Here is a 21,826-nt window from a genome sequence, read left to right as displayed (position 1 = left end):
TTTTTTTTTTTTTTTTTTTTTTGGTACCGGAGTTCAAACTTGAGCCCTTGTACTTGCAAGGTAGGGGGTTGAACCACTGAGCTAAATCCCTGGCCCTGACTTACTATCTTTTAATGTGGCCTTGCCTTGCACTTGTTACCCTTATGATGCCGTCTGCCACAAGGCTCTCCCCAGTTCGCCAGCATTACTCTCAGCAGTAATTCATTTATTGCATTATTAGTTCTTAGAGTATCTTCTTATGGTCTAAGTATTTGACTTGTGCTCTTGAATTTTCAAAAGTATGAGCTAAGTAAACTTCTTTTTATAAAGTATCTATACTCAGGTATTTTGTTATAGCAACAAAAACCAGACTAATACAGAATAATTCCAATTCCCCCCTCCTCTCTCCCTCTCTCTCACATTCATATCCACACACCCTTACCCACACCACTATTGTCTTTTGTTGTGTACTTTAGGCTAAATATTCAGTTTTTGTGAGAGTTGCCTGTTTTTACCAACTATTTAACTTATAATGGTTTGAAAGTTGAAGTGAATTTACTGTGATTTTCTGAGCTTGTTATATTAATTAAATTCTCCATCAGGTAGGGCACTTCTTGTCTGGATGTTCAGGACAAATGGCCATGCTTGTGGCTTTATAAATTGGTGGTATTCTGGGCTCTGTTAAGTTCAAAATCTTAGAGTTTCAAAACAACTAAATACGTTCCTATTTTTCTTATAGTTTAATAATCTTACGTAGTTGTACAGAATTTAATCTATTATTTACTGTATTCACATTTACTTGTTTAAGGAGCTATGCTAATGCTCTGCCACCATTACAGATTTCAGGAATATATGTTTGCCATATATTTGTGCTCTTCTGATGTGCTCTGTCCAATAGAGTAGCTGCTGGGTAGCTAGTGCTACCTAGAATCTGGGTTTTCAATTTCATTTACTTTTAGTTAATTTAGAAGTAAGGTTGATAAATGATATTCAGTTCACTTACTGGAAAAATTTTAAAGGTGTTTGGGATGTTAGGTTTGTGAATCAATTTTTAAATGTAAATATTATGTAATATAAATCCAGATTGGGTATTTCTAATGAGAATTTGGTATCTGGATTGCGATATGCTATAATTGTAAAATATACATTGGATTTTGAAGACTTGGTATAAAAATAGAATGTAAAATAGCTCAATGACATTTTTATATTGACCATTGAAATGATAGTATTTTGGCACATTGATTTAAATAAAATGTTATTAAAATTTCACTTTTATTCCTTTTAAAAATTTTATTTAATATGCCTACTTGAAAATTTGAAATCACATGTTGTTTACATTATATTTCTATTGGGCATTACACTCATAGGCTAGTAGTTGTTAAACTTGGCTGCCTATTGGAAGGCTTTTTATAATAGTAAGTTTTTATAAAACCACAGACTTTCAGGTCTATTTTAGGCTAATGATGAAATAAGTCTATAAGTAAAGAAACTAGGAATTTATGTATTCATAAAACAGTAGTTGTTTCAGATGTACCACTAGTTTTGAAAAACCACTGGTTTAGACTACAAATTCTTACAATGCAGTCCCCTCAAAATCAAGGACAAAATACTACTTTAAGACACCAGATCATCACTTAAGTTAGTTTCTGTTTAAATTGTAGAGTTAATGGGGACAATCCATTGCTCTTTATTTTAGAATCACTTATGGATATATTCACTTTGCATTCATCTTGAATGACTTATTTAACTGTCATAATGATACAAAGAAATAGCAGTTACTATTCCCTTTTTTTTTGTACTAGGTATTGAACCCAGGGCCTTCACACTGAGTTATAATCCCAATTCTTTCTTTTTTTGTTTTTATTTTGAGACAGGGTCTTGCTAAGGTTTCTAGGTTTCCCAGGCTGGGCTCAAATTTGTGACCCTCCTTCCTCACCCTCCCAGAGTACTGGGATTACAAGTGTGTACCACCACTAATGACTTTTTAAAGCTCAGAAAACTGAATGTCATTGTATATTAGAAACTCCTTGGTGTCAGGTGGAAGATTCAAATACCAGAACGCTGACCATCTCTACCATCTTGTCTCCCACAGATATCTGGCAGAGTGAGATTGTGAGAAAAACCACATTTTATTGCTAATAGTAGCTAATATTTACTAAGTGCTAGGTATGCTTAGCACTTCACGTGGGTCATCTAAATCCTTACAACAGCCTAGTGAGGTGTGTGTGTTACATTTTACTTACTGTTTTTATTTTTCCCAATAACTTGTGGTTGTGGACTGAACCGTGCGTGTACTTCTCAAGTTTGTACGCTGGAGCTCTAACTCTGATGTGGACTCTATTTGGAGACAGAGCCTTTAAAGAGGTAGTTAGGATTAAATGAGGTCAGAGGGTAGGGCTCTACTCCAGTATTAATGTCATCATACAAAGAGAGAGACACCAACCCAAGCCAAATTAACAGATAAAGCCAAAAACCAAACAAACAAACCAAAAAACCATGGAAAGACATAATAAGAAGGGAGCTCTCTCTTTGTAAGCCAAGAAGAGGCCATAGGAAAATCCAAACCTTCTGGCATCCTGTTCTTGGACTTCCAGCCTGCAGCACTGTGGGAAGATACATTTTTATTTACAACATCCAGGCAGTGGTGTTCCATTATGGCAAACCAGGCAGCCTCAGCCAGGATGTATCACTAGTTGGTGGTAGAGTTGGACTACAGGCCTAGTCAGTGTGGCTCAGCGCTTACACTCTGAACTACTTTGTTTTCCGCCTTCCTATCAGTACTGGGCAGTTTTCTCAAGATTGGAGGGACAGTGATATGTGGATAATATAAGCCATCAGAATGGATCCCCTACTCCGAACATTTATTCTGTCCTCTTTAGAGTTTCAGCTACACAGGGGCTAGCTTTATGTGCACTTTGTTCACTGCTGTTTTTCTAGTGCCTAAAGCACTGCCTGATAATGTAGAATGAGTAGATGCTTAATGAACATTTGTTGAATAAATGAAATAAAAAAGAAAATAGGAGAAGGATATCCGCATTTAATGGACAGGCACAAGAAAGAAAGCCCACAAAAGAGGTTGTAATGCTCCGTTTGGATTTTACACACTGGCTACATGGGAACCACGGTGGAATGTGCAAACACGCAAAAAGCAGTATCATGCATTGCATGCAAATTTGAAAGGTGATAAATATCTAGAGCCCAGAAGATTAGTACGAGGCTGAGCAGAAGTACACAGGTGAAGTCGAGCCCAGGTGATGGAGGAGGGAGTGGAGCCACGGGCCCAAGGGGTCCTGCACGGGAAGACGTGGCAGACAGCATTTAGTAACTGATGACTGGCGGAGGTGCTGGGAGAAGAAAGAGTCAAATGAATCACAAGTATTTAGCCCAGGAGCTGCTGAGACCCTCAGAGGCCAAGTGACTTGTTCAAAACTGCAGGGTTCTCATTTGAGGAATCTTTTATTATTTTTTTCCTTATTGTGTTTATGTTCTGTCGAGAGCTCAGAATCTTGGGCTGGGATTTGGTTTACACTTCTGGACTGATAAATTCTGACTTGTCAGTTCAGGCAGAGGAATATCACTACTCATAACTTGACAACTTCAAAAAAATATAATTAAAAATGAAGCTGGTGACAGCACATAAAACAACACGTTTCAAAAGCTGACACATTTTGGTCCCCAAAGCTGTTTGAATTTGAATGTTAGAAATGCATCTTTAAACTGGGGGCACAAGGAGGGGCTTTTCCCAATCTGAAGAATGAATTTAAACTCTGCTGCAGAAAAATACCACAGAGAAAAATACAGAGAGCAGCTGGCTTTTTTTAACCAATTTCAGAGGAGGAAAAGAATTTCAGTAGAGCATAAAAACAGCTTTCTCTTATAAAAGAAAACAAAACAAGAAAAAGAATCCTAGCTGTGTAGCCTTTTGCAGTTATTTTCTGTCGAGTATTAGATAGAGACCAGAGGGCTTAACATTGTCTTGATACCCTCCCAACTGGTAGATGGCCTGCCGGAGCCGGAGAGAGTTGTTGGGGACAGCCGGAGGGAGTTGGGGACAACTGGCCAGCTTTCTGCTTCCAGGTGGCCCCCGTGCCACAGATTCTGTGCTGTTGTTGTCAGTCATTTAATTCCCCACTGAATATCGAGTGGCGTTTTTAGTTCACAGCCCATTTGCAGTGTTTTTCTGTTTCCTTTTCTTCGTTAGCCACATTAAGAAAAAAAAAAAAGAAAAGTTGGCCTGGAGAAGCATTCTGCAAATGTGAATTTAACAGCAAAAGAGCACAATCTAAAATAACACAACAAATAGCAATAAACTTAACACACAGGCCACTGGGATAAGGCTAACCTCGGGGAAATTTGAGGCGGCGTCCTGTGAGAACTTTTAGATGAAAGAACTAGAACGTTAAAAAAAATTAATCTGGCATCCTAAGAAAGGGAGAGAAGAGGCGGTGTCATTTTAAAGCTTTTTTATTGGTGTTTTTTGGTGTTACCGAAAAGGAGTAAAAAAGGACAAGAAGAAAAGCTTGTCGTTTTATAAGGATCACCAATGCAATAGTCATCTGCAGATGACTGCTTTGTCATAATATCAGACTTCACATAGGACACTGAAGGAGAGAAAGCAAAATGTGTCGAGGAGACCCAACGAATTTATATCAGTGTCTTGTGGAAGAGTCCTCCAGCCTTTGTAACATTAACCTGTGGTTTTTCTGTGGAGGGAACATCTGCAAACTGTAATTAAGCAATTTTCATTTGTTTCTCTATTTCTTTTGTCGTCACTAAATCACTACACTGAGGGAACAAATTGACATATTATGAGACACAGAAAACTGCTGGTTCAGTTGCAGAAGGAAATTTCCCTCCTCAAATTATGACCAATTTTGAGCTGATCGAGCCATTCTGTTTTAGATATATTAGCATAAATCTTCAGCTGTGGTTGTTACAATTTATATTCATTTCAAACATGAATATTTGGTCCGTAGATAATCGTTTGTTTTTCACATCTGCAATAGTTTAGGTGTAATTGGATAAGGAAAGAAAATATATTTGAATATGTACAACATACTGAATCGTAATCACTAAATTTATTTTTGGCAATGGAGTTAATGCACACTATTTTGTTACAACAAATATCTTCTCTAGTGTGCTTTGTCAATAAGATAGAAGAATTAAAAATTGACTTGTTTTCACATGAAAGAATCATTTTCATTAATTCTCTCTGGCTATTCAATTTACATATGCTGTATATGGTATATTTCATTTGTGCGTATAAATTAGAGAGTTAGACTTTCATAGGTAAATGGGATTTTAAACTTTTGCAAGACTCAAGCAGAAAGCTCCTAATGGTTAAACTTTTAAGATTGTCATTACCTGAAGCTGATTTATGTAATATTAAGTAGCTGCACACTTGATTTGTACTTATTTAACTGGAGACATTGTTCTTACTTATTGTTGGTACTTTTGTTTTCACTTGAAGGAAAAGGATAAATTGCTCCATGTGAAACTGGGGTGGTCACAGGTCTGTGTGCCTTGATTCAGTCGAATGGGCAAGTATTCAAATCTGAGTGGTTTTAGCAAAATGTTCTGTCAGCCATGGAGCAATAATATTTTCTTTGAAATGGTTGACTAACCCAAAGGGATACAAACAGGAAACTTTTTTTTAACCAAACCTGTATCTCCCTTTTATGAAAATCAAACCAGTCTGTCTAGTATGTGTTTTTTTTTTTGGTTTTGTTTTTTTTTCCTATGGGGATTTGTTCTAGGTGTGATAGACTTAAGTGATGCCAGCCAGCTTGCCTCTCTTGCAGCCCTCTGCTCCCTTAGTACAGGGAAGAATGATACTGTTTTCCCTTTAGGGTTTAGTCTCCCTTTTCCATTAGGTTTTGTAGTATATGAGAAACTGATTAGAAAAAAAAAAAAGGATTATAGCCACTCATCTAATTCTTCTGGGTTTAATTTCTAATTATGGTGTTAGTCCAGTTCTTGCTAATGTTGAGGTCATTTAATTAGTATTGTTTATTCTGACAGCTTTTTTTTTTTTTTTTTTTTTTTTTTTTTTTTTTTTTTTTTTTTTTTTTTTTTTTTTTTTTTTTGTACCAGGGATAGAACTGGGGTCCTTGTGCTTTTGAAGCAGGCAGCAGAACCACTGAACTAAATCTCCGGCCCCTACTGTTGGCTATTCTGGCTAGTTCTAGGCATTCATCTAGAACATGAGACTAGAGGGACGAATAAAATAGAAGAATTCACCAGTGGTTATATTGTTTTTATTTATTTTGCTATCTGTTTATAAAGAATGACCTGATTCCCAAATGCTCCAGATGTATGAATGCAGAATAGCGATTTATATGTTTATAGATTATATAGTTAGAGCTATTATAAAGCAATGTTAACTACTCTGTGCAGTGCTGCTAAGATAGTACTCAGCCTTTGGTTCTGGGGTCTTGGTTTTAAACTGAATACTCTATGAGTTAAGAAAAAAACAATAAGAATGACGATAACAGTGGATATTCAGGCCCTTTTAATTCCAAGCTATTTATTATTTATTTCTATTATTAATAAGGGATATTTTGGACCAATCTATAAAAATGACAGAACGTGTGATATTTGTGTTACTTAACTCTGTTCTTGAACTGCTCAATGCCACATACCAAAGTTTGAATCCTGAATTACTACAATTTTGTGCAGAAGATGTTATTCTCTCTCTGATAGTTTGATAACTTCAAAGAAGGGTTTATTTGTAAAGAAGAGGTAAAAATTAATCCCTCTATCTTTAACTCCTCTAATTTAGGGAGTTAAAGTCTGTCTTACGTAGATGTATCTTTTATGTAGGTAGCAGAAGGGCAGGGTCTGAGGGTAAAGGACAATTTTTTAAGCCACAGTTTTTAGCTTTGTGAAGATTGCATTATGCAGTCCTTGAATTTCTTATGTTATTGTAGGCAGGGCCAGTGTATAGAAAGAGTACTATTTTATCTTTGAAACAGGAGATCTGGGTACTAGTCTGGGCATATAATTCCTTCGGTACTAGGCCTGCCAGTTACGCTCTGGTTTTGTAAAATAGGAATAATTCTGCCTGTTCAGTGTGTCTCGTGATTGTAGTCAGAATCTGATGAAATATGGGGGCCGGAGATTTAGCTCAGTGGTTCCGGCTCCTGCCTCACAAGCTCAAGGTCCAGAGTTTGATCCCGGTACCCACCCTAAAAAACCAAAAAACCAAAAAACAAATAAAATCTGATGAAATATATGTGAAGGCACTTGGTAAGTTGTGAAGACTTACTCAAGTGTAAAGTTTTGTGACGAGGGGGAACTATTTATGATATAAAAGAGAAACATCAAGGTTAAATGTTCAGGAAATCTTGAACGTAGAGTATGGGTATGAAAATATATAAAAGATTAGTCACAATGTTATTTTATATTATATATATTAGGGCTGGGGATTTAAACTTAGGGAATAATCCTACACTGGCCTCTGGTGGTTAGACTAAATACTGTGTCTACACATAGCCATCAGACAAAGTTCCTTACATGCTTTGACAGAGATAAGGTATCGGATCCTTCTTTTTAATTATCAGCTTCTAGATTCTATTTCATGAAATCTTTACCTAGGAATTTATATTATATATATTAGGGCTGGGGATTTAAACTTAGGGAATAATCCTACACTGGCCTCTGGTGGTTAGACTAAATACTGTGTCTACACATAGCCATCAGACAAAGTTCCTTACATGCTTTGACAGAGATAAGGTATCGGATCCTTCTTTTTAATTATCAGCTTCTAGATTCTATTTCATGAAATCTTTACCTAGGAATTCTACTTTGTGTCTATATAAAATTATGTTGGAGATGTTTATTAAAATGCACAATTCTTAGGAATCTGTCCCCAAAATTGACGGGAGCCCAGGAACACTGACTTTCAGACCAGTTTTGAAAAATATATCCTTAATGAAATTGAGAATGGATAGAGGGAGATACACACATTCTTCAAATGTTGTGCTCACTTGGTGTAAGCATTGCAGTTCTTGAAGAATAAACTGTATATTTTATAAAATTATGACACCCCCACAAAGGATAATTGTTTTACTTTAACCTAAGACTTTTTGTTTAATGTCACTCTTTTATTTAAAAGACATTTTTTACAGTGAAAAAAAACCCGACAGGAATAGAAATAGGAATTTTTCTGCCATCTTGTTGATCGGATACAGAGGCTGGAATAGAATAACTGATAGATAACTGGGCTACATTCAGCATACATTCTGTCTAAAGGATTCTAGAGCGTATGTCTGAGGGTGAAAACTACTGCATTACTTCTGTTTTGCCAAAAGACATTTTCTTTGTGAACATTTTGTTATTATTGAGTACACAGACGAGGGACTGGGGAAGTCACGCAGGCTGTAGTGACATCTTGTTGCCTGTATTTCCCAGAAGTACCCCTCCAGTAATTTTACTGCTTCTGTTATCTTTTCTGGTGTATATTTTGTATGTGAAGATACTTAATACATTTTAAAGGCTTACTCAACAGTAGAGTTTTATGATTAGGGTAACTGATTTAAAAGAGGGACATCAAATTTAAATATTAAAGGAATCTTGATTTATGACATAAAATGTAAAATATATGCGTGTATTCCTTCATTATTTCTAAGAAAGCCTTTTTAAGAAGAAAGAGGATATTTATAGAAATTCTCTGTAGCCTGAGGATTAGAAGTTAGGTTGGAGAAAATGTTTTCTGTGTACACAAATAAAAGCTTGAGTCTATTAATGTATTCATTTACTCATTCATCTATTCTTCATGCTAGAAAATACTGAGAAGCATCAACCCACACATACAAAGTGGAACAACAGCCTGTTCTTTCTGTAGCAGTAGAATTCTTAGCTACTTTATCACCACAGGGTAAAGATGATCTATCCCTCTGTGTCTTGGAGCTGGGTATGGGATGAAGTGTGTGCCAGTGAGATGTGAGGGGAACTGATTCTTGCAACTCCTTGGTTTATCCTTAAGTCACATGACCTGTATTTATTTTATCCTGACCACGCTGGCTGAGAATTGACAGTCGCTAGAACAAATCCCTTAGATTGAGAAATGGAAGCCAGGTGTTCAGGATGGCATAGCTCCCCACCAGGTTGGATCCCTGGATCATCTCCATGTGAGAGAGCAGCTAAACATCTCTTCTGGCTGCTGTGTTTTGGTACTAATAGGGGAAGTGATGAATGGGCCTTTGTCTTCTGCCTCGTGCTCTTGCTTGGAGCAGGATATGGTAGTGTGTGGTCTTAGACTACGTGGAGAAGGGTAGTACACTAGGGATAGCAGCATAGAAAGATTGGAGAAATGTGGACTCTAGAATGACTTTGTGGGGCAGATCAGCCACATTAATGCTGTACTGAAAGAAATGGATTTCCATCTTGGTCAAACTGTTGTTACTGTGTCTCCTTTTATATAGGTAAACCCATATTCAACTAATTAATATAATCATAATCCTATGTCTTAGAGATAAACATGGGTATATGCATCCTCTCCTAAATTTTCTGTTTAATATGTACATACTTAGCTAATTTGAAGGCAGACTTTCTAAATGAGTCACTGGGGAAGTGACTTAATATCTCTGAGTTTCAGTATCCTTATCTGTAACGTAGGTGCAACAACTTCTACTTCACAGAGTTGTTATTAGGGTTGAATAATTACAAGCATATAAGGTCTGTGCACATACATATGTTTATATGTATTTGGAATGCTTGAATTGCAGGTAAGAGCTCAACCCAATATTTTCTTTCACTTACATATTCAGCAAATTTATTATAATCATAATTATCTTATAAAAGTGAAATCACACTTTATACATTCTTTTTGAAATTTGATTTTTTATGTAATACTGTATATCTTCTCCTGGCAATAAATATTGTTACTTAACAATGTTTTTTTTTGTAAGTAATATTAGCTTTACTATGAAAGAAAATAAGCAAAATTAGGGACATGATACATATTATGTTGGGATATAAGCAGATATCTTGTCACAATATAAGAAACAGCGTGCTCATGTACAAGTTGTGTGAAAACAAATCAGCTGTCAAAACATGTTCACAAGTTCTGAAAATATTTTATCTTAATATAAAATATGGCAAACTCAAAAATATCTTGTTACACAGAATACAGAATATACACACCAAAAATTTAAAACAAAAATAGTGGCAAAATCCTAATTAACAATTTAGTGGCTTATACCTCCAAATTGTAAAGACTGAACAAAAACTACCCAGATGCTAATTTTACTTGAAAGTAAAAAAATACATTTTAATTCACCATGCTTAATTAAAACACTTATGTATTAAGCTCAAAGATACACAAAAATATCTGTCATCTCAGTATCTTTATATTGATCTACTGAAAAACAAATAATGTATATTCTTCAGGATCTCTATCTGGGGTTTTATTTTTGGAAATTTTATGGAGAAATATTGACCTTAAGCTTTTTTTGTGTTACTCCTACAGGAGTAATTGCATCTACTACGTACGAAAATTTCACAGTATTTTCAAAATGGCCTTACATATATAGTTTCTCCCCAGTGAGATTTCTGCCATGTATTTGACAATACAAGTGTACTGAAAGAGTTCCCTAGTTGCTTATATACATATGGTTCCTCCCCATTGGGAGTGTCTTTGGCAAACACCACAAATGCTGAAAACTTTCCTGCTTTGCTTACATGCATAGAATTAATGCTGAGTGTGAGTTCTTTCATGTATTTTACAAAAACGTTGTGTATTAAAAGCTTTCCCACATTGCTTACATATATAGGGTTTCTTCCCTATGTGAATTCGTTCATGTATTTTACAGTAATCTTGTGTACTAAAGGCTTTTGCACATTGCCTAACATATATATAAGGTTTCTCCTCTGTGCGGATATTTTCATTTATTTTACAGTCACATTGTGTGCTAAAAGCTTCCTTACACAGCTTACTTACATAGGGCTTCTCCCCTATGTGAATTCTTTTATGTTGTTTACAATGTTGACGCCTACTGAAAGCTTTCCCACCATTGCTTACATACATAGGGTCTCTCCCCATTGTGATTTCTTTCATGGATTTGAACATCATTAGCTATGCTGGAGGCTTTCAGATTTTTCTTATATATCATGGTCTCTCTAAGGTGAGTTCTTTCACTAAGCTCAGAGTAGGATTTCCCACATTAACAATGTTTTTGAGGGCTGCATGGTACTTGGTTGTATGAATTTGTTACTATTTTGTTTAACCATTCTATTTTTATTGGACATTTTCATTATTTCTAATTTTGTGCTATTATCAATGGTGAATACCTTAATTCATTCAATAAATGTTTATTGAATATCTACAATGTGCTAAATGCTCTTCACATAAGTGAACAAAAGTGATGAAGATCATTGCCTTCAGAGAATTTACATTCTGGGGGAGGGGAACAGACAATAAACATCACAGAAAAGAAAAATGTGTTAGAAGATAGTAATCGCTTTGGGAAAAAGAAAACAGAGCAGGGTTTAGTGGATTGTGCGTGCTGGGAGGAGGGTGCAGGTGGCATTTCTACATGGGTGATGTGGTTAGGCCTCCTCCGGAAGGTCACATTTAAAGATTAGAAGGTGTGGAAGTTGAGCCTGCAGATACATTCGGCCCAGTGGGGAGCCAGTGCAAAGGCCTGGTAATAACAGCCTCTGGCCTGCCTGAGGAACAGTGTGGCTGGATTGGTGTGAGGAAAGGTTGCATGGAGGTGGAGCAGACCAGCCTTGTAGGACCTTGTGAGGGCTTTAGCCCTTTTTTCTTTTACATCCCTCTTCCTTATGGCCTTTAGATCAATTTCACAAAGAGAAGTGCTGGTTCAAAGATCGGCAGTATTTGTGGATTTGATTAAGTAAAAATTTTCAAGGGAACAGATTAGACATTTTTGGCTTTACAGTGCCCACATACTTAATTATTTCTTTTGAATAAATTCTTAGACCTGAAAATTCTGGCTGAGGAATAGGAAAATTGGTATGCCCTCAAGAGAATAAGTTTTAAGGGAATAAATTGTATACTCTTATAGGCAGAGGTCATTCATGTAGCTCTCCTAGCTTTCCCTCTGGTCGTCCAGCCCAGATGGGTGTTAAGCACACTGTGAATACTCAGTGCACAGCTTCTGGCTGAGGTGCTGAGCATTAGTCTACATCCCACTCTGAATTGTTCCACGTCTATAGAACCAGGAAATGACTCTTTCCCCTTACAGAAACCAGTAGGTTTCTGATAGCGAACTCCCTGCTCTCCTTAGGTTTACATCTCAGTGGGTAGAGATAGGCAGTAAACAATTTTGAAAAATAATTCCACATAATTGCCTATGAATTTGAAGAAAACGGGGCAGATGATCAAAGAGTGTGACCCGATTATACAGCTGTGACAGTACTAAGTGTAGGCTCAAGGGACATGTGCACCTCTCCCACATCTGCCTGTGGAGCAGAGCATAGGTTTTCTTTTGCTTTGATTTCATCATGTTGTGGCATTTCTTGGAAGTAGATTAGTGAGGATAAACCCTCGGATCAAACACAACATCATAATCAAGGGGGTGCGAAGTGTGGTAACAATCCCAGTGTCCATCAGCTGGTGAGTGGAAAAATAAAATGTGGTCCTGTTCATTAAGTGGAATATTGTTTGAAAATGGAAGTACTAATATATATGACAACATGGATAAATCTTGGATATGTTACGCGAAGTGAAAGAAGGCAGGTGCAGAACCCCACATGCCATATTATTGCCTTTATATGGAATGTCTTGCAGAGATGAATCCACAGCAGCAGCAAGTAGATTAGTAGGTAAGAATGGGCACTGTCTACAGATGGGCACCAGGCATCGCTTTGGGCAGATGGAAATGACCTGAAAGTTAAATTGTGGTGACTGTCATACCACTCTTTTTACTGAATTTAGTGAATAGTAGGCTTACAGTGAGGCAATTTTTTCGTGTATAAATTATATTCTATAAAGCCTTGGAGAAGTGGAAGCATCTTCAAGGATACTTAGCTTCTTGGTGAGTATGTGCCCTTGTGACTCACGGACCAGGTTGGTCCTGTTTGTGTGTAAATATTTCCTATCAAGAAAATAAGTTGGTTGTGCTTTCTTGCAAGCTTAAGGTGGAAAAGGACAGTGTGCAAAAACAGATGAATTTCTTAGATACAACAGATTCTCCCTTGCGCAGATAGATACTGGGAGTTGTCATCCTGTTGGAGATTCTGGAACTACGGGAATCTGTTCAAATATCCACTCCCACCCTGGCCACCCCTTTCTGTGGCCTTGACTGAGCTCGGTAGGAGTGTGAGCTCATCCTGCAAGTGGGTTATTATGTGTGGCCTCCCTGCACCAAATGCAGTTCACTCGACAGGCTCCAAGCATGGAGTTTTATCTTTTTCCACCATCACAGAGATTGCTTTTAAAAAGTTACTTAGGGTGCCCAATTTAAATGGAAAAGAGTGGTGCAGATTGCAGTGTGAAGATAAGGTGAATATTCTATGATAAGCGACTGGAGATAGTGTCTTCATTTCTGCTTTAGAAACACGAAAAGGACTCTTTGTGAGCTGTTTTTCTTTCTTAAATTTTTCTCTTTCTTACCACCACGGTAGCTATGGCTTCCTCCACTTCTCACCTGGTTAGTAGCTCTATTCTTTCTGCTTCTAGTGCTGGGCCCTAGGATCCATTGTCACCTTAGAACCCAGCCCTGCTGTGACTCTCAAAGTCGCACCGCTTTGTGGGCATTCCCTGTCCACCTATCATTAAATGTGTACCCCAGCTTGGTGCTTTTGTCACAGGCCCTGTGCTTTCCACCATCGGGGCTTTGTTCACAAAAAAAAATGTCTCCTTGTGGAGTAGCCTCGTCATAATGCTCACCTGTTGAAATTGTAGCTGTCTTTCAAAGCCGAGCTCCATTCCTACCTGAAGCCTTTGTGATTTTCCCAAACCGATTATGAAAACCCTTACATTGTCTGCTGCAGGTGTCTTATTTTGGTGGTGCACATCATGGCTTGTTCCTAGTTTGCAAACTCGGGAAGTGTGGGGACTGGGTCTTACCTGTCTTTCTCACTTTGCAAATAGTTGATGTCCAGGATATAACTTTTGGACTTAATGAGCTGTATATCTCAACTGTTACACAATTTTTCTCCCTGAAAATAAACTTTCAGCAATTTTAAACTCTTCACATTTTTCTCTCTGTAATTGCCCACTACTGGACATTTCAAAAAATTGATCTTACTGCCATTGTGTCCCTCATCTAGGGCTTTTTGACATACATTTTTTCCAGGCCAGGCTGGAGCATTTGTGCCTTGGCAGGTTGATGGCTATGACTGTGAATAATGAGTCAATTATCATCCAGCCTCAGGGAAAGCACAATTATTCCTGACTGGCCAGACTGAGGTAATCCTCTCCTCCCTGTGCCCTTTCAAATGGAGAACATAAAACAGTTGGAATTTAGAGCACTGCAAAGGGAATTCACATAAAACATTTGTGTGTGCTGAATTTAGCTTCTTTAGGTTTATTCTGATTTATGATTGATTGGCTTTAAAATTGCTTATTTAATCCTAACGACTATTGCTCCAGGGGAGGCCAGATACCAAGAGGCATGTGATCCAGAAGCAGTGGAGTGAAGTAGTTTGGCTGGATGAATCAAGAGCAAATACTATTGTCCAGAGAAACATTGCCCTAGGCTAGAAGCATAATGTGAAAATCACCCCGACTTTCAAGGTGCCCAACCTTGTTATAAGCATGATTGCTTATCCTCTATTCTCTTTGCAGAAGGCGTTTTAAGCAGCTGCCTCGTGTTGTATAGAATATTCCCCCTATGATTTTTTTCTTTCCTTCTAGCAATATGTTCAGTATCTTATTGTGACTGAGAGCATACTCTTGATTTATATTGCTCTTGACCATGGTGCAGAAGAACAGACACTTCGAGGTTGCTGGCAGGGCTGATCATGAATTCCGATGTTGGTTGTGCTGAGCTGTGAAACCTGCTGCAAATATGGTAAAGCTTCTGGGTACATGGGTGCCAGTCTGGCTCTGCATGGGTGAATTTGAAGTTTAAAAAACAGTTTCTTTCAAAATTGAGTTTTCCAAAAGTAATCATTTTCATCTGGAAGATACATAATCAATAAGTGGTTAGTATCTAATTTAGGAAGGCATCAAAAGTTTTCACCTTTTCAAGGAGTGTGACCTTTCTCTTTGGTCTGAAATTAAACACTGAAGGTGTAGTGGTGGCCTTGGAAGGCAAATCTGTTGGAAACTTGTCTGTTTGGTATCAAAAGGAAATTGAAATTCCATTGCTTCAGAATAATGAAACCTCTGAAAACCTTTAGAAAAAAACTTTTGTCTCATCTGTATTGAAGTTTTGACTCAGAAATGCCCAAAGAAATACTCTTTCAGGTCTCAATAACCTACTTGTTCTCTGAAACGTTGCTATTAGATTTCTAAACTGTATTATGCCTGACATGGATTTCAAAGCAAGAAACATTAGGGATAAGATGAAACGATAGAAAAGGACTGTGATAAAAAACAGAAACAGCAGAAAATGAGATGAACAGTTGGGTGGCACATGTGGATCGCCACTAGGATCGCTCTGGGAAGCAACATCTGGTCTCTAATCACACAGTCGGCCACTTCGGAGTCTGGGCTGTGCCAGCATCTGCCATTTTGACATTATCATATTGAAAAAGAACTTTTTCCCTATCTCTTTCTGCCAAGAGATTTATTATTCAGTAGGTTTAAAAACCTTATAAAAGCCTTTATAAAAAGTGCTTTTAGGTCTTTGGAGCAATATAAAATAGGTTCTTGTGGAAGTAATTTCAAGGTTTAGGAAGGACCTTTAAACTGAAGTTTTAATAAGAAGGAGAATAAATTCTTTTATATACCTTGTGGTATTTTAAGAATAAAAATTTTGTATTTGCAAAAGGAAGCAGTTTTCAAAGAGTGGGGAGAATTTTTGTTAGATCTGAGACTTCATCAGTAGCTCAATATAGGTGGGACTTCATTCCCTATGTTTTGCTCTTTGTTTCAAAGATATTTGATGTGCTTAACTGGCAGATAACCCGAGGGTCCTCTTGAAATGGTAGAGGAGCATATTGAGTGAGAACAAATAGGACTTGCCCTTCCAGAACATCTGTCATTTTCAGACGTCGCTGGGCTTTTCATTTGTTTAAGTCACTATTACATAGTGTTGTGCTGGACCCATAATCTTTCCTTCATAAATCCCAGATTTAGGTTGTGCTTGATTTAAAGAATAAACTGGGAAAACTGTGGTAGTCACAAGAAGCCATCTTCCTTTCTAACTTCCCTGAAGTTTGAGAAGCTCTTTCATTCTTCTTTTAATTCCCCGTTTCCAGGCATAGCCATGTCTTTCTTGCTTTATCTTTTATTACCACGGGTGATTATTTCAGGACATCTCTGGGGCTATAAAAGAGGAGGATGTCTAGGAGACTAAGTTCCAAGATCATTTCCTTCTCACTTCTGTGATCCTTCATTGCACTGGTTACCCCAGCACTTTTCTTGGCAACCCTCTCAACTGCTTACTCAGCCTCCAGCTGCTATTCCAGCATCCAAGACTGGTTCTTCACACTCGAGTTTCTAGGGATTTGTTGGGGGCAAAAGGCAGGGTTCACCTCTCCCAGGAATTGTGAGGAGTTGTGGGTACTGGTGCCGAGGCAGTAGTATAGAACTGGTCTGAGTGTGTGTTATTTATGGATATGGCTTTTTAAAAGAGAAAGCGATGCATTCAATATTTGTGTTTCCCCTCTCTGGCTTATTAACAATGTACTTAAGATTAGGCTACCTTATCTCTGTTCCTCACCAGTGTTTCTGTGTTAATATGACATCCCACAAGTCTTAATTCTATCAACGATAAGTTGTTTAGAAATAAAGGATTTCAGCTGGACTTGCATCAGGCTGTGATTATCACAACAGTCTCACTGGTTTTGATGCTGTGTATCTAGTGGCTGAAGAAAAACAACTAGAGCAACTTTTCTGGTTTAGGTTATCTCATAACTCCTTCAGTTAGAAGCTTGTCTAAGGACTTCACAGATAAAATAACTCTTCATCTCTGGAACATTTGCATGGTAGAGTCTAGTAAGGGAATAGAACAAGATTCCCCCACCCAGAAATGGCTTGATTTCAATTCTTTGATCACTTTTGTATCCCTTTATCACTCTCTAATCATAGAATTCTTTATTTTCCATTTTAACAATAAGCAAGTTTCAGTTTTGGGATATACCCTGTAGCCCTGGTTGTTCTTTGATATTTGTATGCTTTTCTTCTTTGCTCCCTATCTAGGATCCCCATCCCCTTTTTCTACTTGTCTTCTTGTGTTCTGTAAGGACCTTCTCCTGTCGTTTGCTAAATCATTCTCGGTAGCAAAGCACAGTGGTTGGGAGGATAGATTCTAGACTTCAAAAAATGGGTTCAGGTTCCCATTCTGTTACTTAGTAGCTAGCTATATAGTCTTGAAAACATTACTTAATCTCTCTGTTGGCCTTGGTTTTCTTATTTGTAAAGTGGGGGATAGTACGACTCCTTCCTTCCGGGGGTGTTGCATGGCTTAAATAAGATGATTTGTGAGTTGGGCATAAGTGAGTACTTGACACCCAATAAATGTTAACTCCTTACATTAGTTTTTTTAAAAAATTAATTTTATTGGTACATTTTAGGTATACAATTGAAGGTGTGAACCTTTACATAGTATATCTTGACTCTTATTTTTTCCCATTCCCCTGCCCTCTGTTCAAGCCCTCCACTCCTCTCTATTTACAAAGACTTTTTGTTTCATTTTTTCATTTTCTCATGTTAATTCCATTCCCTTCTTTTCTTTCCCTTTCCCTTACCCTTCCCATTCCCCCTTTGTACCTTTTCTTTCTATTTCACATTATCTGTTATACATTTTGATCTTCATTTACACTTTCAGTTTCTCACACCAGAGAAACTATTCAGTATTTACACAAGTGTGTCCTATATATTTCACTTAAGAGTATGGCCTCACTGTGCATCCATTTAGCTATAAATGCCTCTAATTTCTCATTCTTTACGGCTGAGTAGTACTCCATTTTAGAAAGAAATACATTTTCTTTATCCAGTCTCCAGTTGATGTGCAACTGACCTGTTTCTAAGCTTTAGCAATTACATACTGTGCTGCTATAAACATGGGTGAGCATATATTGCTGTGGTAGGATTCTTTTAATTCTTTTGGGAAGATACCCAGCAGGGGAATAGCTGGGTCAAATGGAACCTCTAGTCCTAGTTCTTTGAGGAATTGCCATACTGATTTCCACAGTGGTTGTACCAGTCTACACCTCCACCAACAATGAAGAAGGGTTCCTTTTTCCCCACAGCCTGGTCAGCATTTGCTATTGGTTGATTTCATGATAGCAGCCATTCTTTCTGGGATAAGGTGGAATCTCAGTGTTGTTTTCATCTGCATCTCTCGAATGACCATGATGTTGAACATTTTTTCATATGTTTATTTGCTGCTTTTACTTCTTTGTGTGAGAAATGTCCATTTCAGATGCCCAATTTTTGGACTGGGTCCTTAAATCTAGGAGGTCTGATTTTTTAAAAGTTCTTTATATATTCTAGATAATAGACCTTAGGATTGGGGATTTAGCTCAGTGGTTCTGCTGCCTGCCTCGCAAGCACAAGGTCCCGAGTTCTATCCCTGGTTGAAAGAAAGAAAGAAAGAAAGAAAGAAAGAAAGAAAGAAAGAAAGAAAGAAAGAAAAGATAGTAGACCTTTGTCTTAGCAACAACTGGTAAATTTTTTTTCCCCACATTGTGGGTTATCTCTTTACACTATTGGTGGTTTCTCTTGATGTACAGGGGCTTTTTTTCTACAGTATTAAAAATACCTTTGTGGCTTACCATTACCTCAATGTAATTGATGGGTGTGTAATTCCCTGTAGCTATATTTTTTCCAACACTTGAAACTGTATTTGGATTCTTTGTACCACAATTTTCAAGAGCAGCTGAAATGCAACATGGACAAAACTAGATTCAGTATCTTTCACCATTCTCTCTCTCATGTTTCTGTTATTGGCACCATAATATTATAATTTTCTCAGTGTCTTAATTTTGGATTAATTTCAGACTCTTTTTTATCCTAAGATAATCATGAACATGCATAGATTTAATTTACAGGTATTATAATTGCAGTGTTTAGAATAAGTGATTGGTTAAATAAATAATTTTACATTGACGCAATGCAATTCTCTTCTGCTGTTAAATTTACCCAGAAAAATATTCAATAACATGAAAGGAAATATTGCTGGCAAATTGAATCATAATATATATGGCATAATTTTATTTTGATTTTTAGGAGTACATGGATGTGTAAGTCGAAATTAGAAAGATAGTGACTGAAAACATTTTGTTGTGGCTATTTGTTGTGGCTTATAGGACTATGAGTGGTTTTTATATTTTACTTTTTTCTCTTATAACTTTTTAAAAATCATGCATACATTACTTGCCTATAAGGAAAAAACCTCTCAAGTTTAGAAAAAAAATAGGATAAGTAATGTCTAAAGTCTAGCAAATACTGATCTTTTAATTATGGCCAAGTACAATGCTGAATTCATAGTAAGTACTCAATATTTGTGGAGTATTAAGTGAAATATTGTTATGTTGTGCATTTTGAAAATAACTATATTTAAGAGTGTTTAATGCTTGAAGAATTCAGTTTGTACGGTTCTTTGAAAAGCAATCTTTTTCTTGGAAAAAAGTTTCTCCATAAACACAAAATAAACCAAGCTTGGTATAATGGATATTTTCTAACACTATATAATTTATTATTTCAGAGGATAACATGACCAAAAGGGGAGCATTTGGGCCAGATGCTTCAGGAAACACGTTTACCTCAGTAGAATTTACTCGTAAAAGTGAACCGCATGACCATCATCTTAGAAATAAGTCTACTTTTCTTTGTACTTCATCAGAGCGTGTAGAAGAAGAACAGGTAATATTCTAGCATATTTATCGAAATAGTCCAAGGAAAGAATCTTTCTTCATGAATTAAAAAAAAAGAGAGATCATAAGAAACATTGGGCAGTGACTGGATTTCTAATTCTTAATTCTAGAAGGACTGTCATGGGGCACTTGGTTGAAAATCATCATTACATTTCAGTATTTCAGCAGCCATCATTTATGATAGTAACATGGTTATTTTCAAGTTTCTTTAAAAATCTCTTAAGGATCTGTTACCTGTAAATTCTTTGTATAATTACATGTATCTTCTGTTTGGGATGAAAGATTTCCTTTTTATACTTCTTTGTATAAAATAGGACTTCACTTTATCTACTCTACATTCATCTGTGCTAGGGCTTGTGTTTAGATGTTCTCACAAAGCCTCAGGTAGCCATTGATTCGGCTTTTTCAGAGGTAGCTGGATCTAGAGTGAGTGACACTGGAATTGATTCATGGTACAGTGCTAAGATCAAGGGCACTAGGATTAAGGGTGTGAGTGCTACCCTCCCTAAGTAGCCTGGATTAGATACAAGGGGTACAAAGAGCTGTAGTCTTCCCTTGTTACTTTTCTATTTTCTGCCCACCATGAACTGTTTCTCCTCTTTGATGCCCCTCTTCTATGCCAACCTGCCTTGGAGCCAGGCGATTATGGACTGAAACATTTACAAACTGTGAGATAAATAAACCTTTCTTCCTTTAACTTTGGGTGTCAGGTATTTTTGTCTCAACAATGAAAAGAGTAACTAAGACAGTTTTCTTCAAACTTATAGATAGGAAGGGCCAGGGATTTAGCTCAGTCCTTCTGCCACCTGCCTTGAAAGTGCAAAGTCCTGAGTTCGATCCCTGGTACCAAAAACAAACAAAAACAAAAACCCCAAACCCAAATAAAACAAACAAAAACCCCAAACATAAATAGTTCCTATTACCTTGGATTTCCAGGATTTGTTGGATGCTTTCTTCCTAGTCTTCAAGACTTTGTAGATCATTCACATTTTCTTGGGCCATGTTTTTTAATTACTAAGGAATGATAGTGGGTACTCTTCTTTTATCTTTCAAGCTATTTGAGTTTCTACTTCTGCCTTATCTTGTTCCCCAGTGATATTGTGACAGAATTGTGGAGTGATTGTGAATTTATGCAAGGAAACAAAAATCTCTGTGTTGGAAATGTGTTGATATGCAGCGGAGGCCAATAAATCAGTAAACCTTTATTTCCAGATCTTACTTTCAGTGATTACTATGAAGAGATGAACTTTTCCCCATAGAGGATTTATACTTTTAGAGCAATTATTTAGATTATATTACACATTGTGTCTGATCAGCTTGTAAGAAGAAAATAATTATTGAATGACAATTATTTTCTAATAAGAAAATATTATGTAAAAATTCTCTGATTTGTCCATCAGTGGTTCTTTGGGATAGGAGAGGAGGTGAAGAAGGTCCTTTTTTACACACAAGAACTCTGGGGTTAGGTATAATATAATGTGGGTTACAGTGTCGATGGGTCTTGTGAGACTTCTGAAACTTACTCTCTGCCCGTTCTATGCTGATAGAGAATCTGGTTTTTCATACAGAGCTAACTAACGATTAAAAAGGCTACAAGATCAGCTACTTTGTTCATTCAGTTATTCCATCCACATGTCCTCACCTGTATTTTCAGATAGTGTTGGACGAAGGCCAAAAGGCTGGCAGTTTCTTTCAAGGTGATCTGAACTGGCGAGGAAAGGTGAAGGTAAGGCACAATTCAGCTTTCTTCTATGGCAGAAAAATGCAAACAAACAAAACCACAAACTCATTTGCTTTGTATGAAGTTAGAGAGTTCGGCAGATTTGGTCCTTGCATTTTTTAAAATTGGTGTTTATCTATATATATATATATATAGATATATATATATATA

General features: G+C 37.0%; 1 protein-coding gene across 3 annotated transcripts in view; it reads left to right on the top strand.

Annotated features, from left to right (window-relative positions):
* Nucleotides 1-21,826, top strand: part of Iftap (intraflagellar transport associated protein) — a 70,522-nt gene that overhangs the window by 21,346 nt on the left and 27,350 nt on the right. For all 3 annotated transcript variants that reach the window (XM_010612548.2, XM_010612546.3, XM_010612544.2), the window contains 2 exons: nucleotides 19,767-19,924; nucleotides 21,590-21,661. In XM_010612548.2, the coding sequence (XP_010610850.1) occupies nucleotides 19,767-19,924; nucleotides 21,590-21,661 (230 nt within the window). The remainder of the gene's footprint in view (nucleotides 1-19,766; nucleotides 19,925-21,589; nucleotides 21,662-21,826) is intronic.

Source organism: Fukomys damarensis, unplaced genomic scaffold, assembly GCF_012274545.1.
Source record: "Fukomys damarensis isolate Sample0158 unplaced genomic scaffold, DMR_v1.0_HiC HiC_scaffold_27, whole genome shotgun sequence".
In the NCBI taxonomy this organism is placed as follows: domain Eukaryota; kingdom Metazoa; phylum Chordata; class Mammalia; order Rodentia; family Bathyergidae; genus Fukomys; species Fukomys damarensis.
Note: the sequence above shows the minus strand (reverse complement) of the source record. Positions and strands in the feature narration are given on the sequence as shown.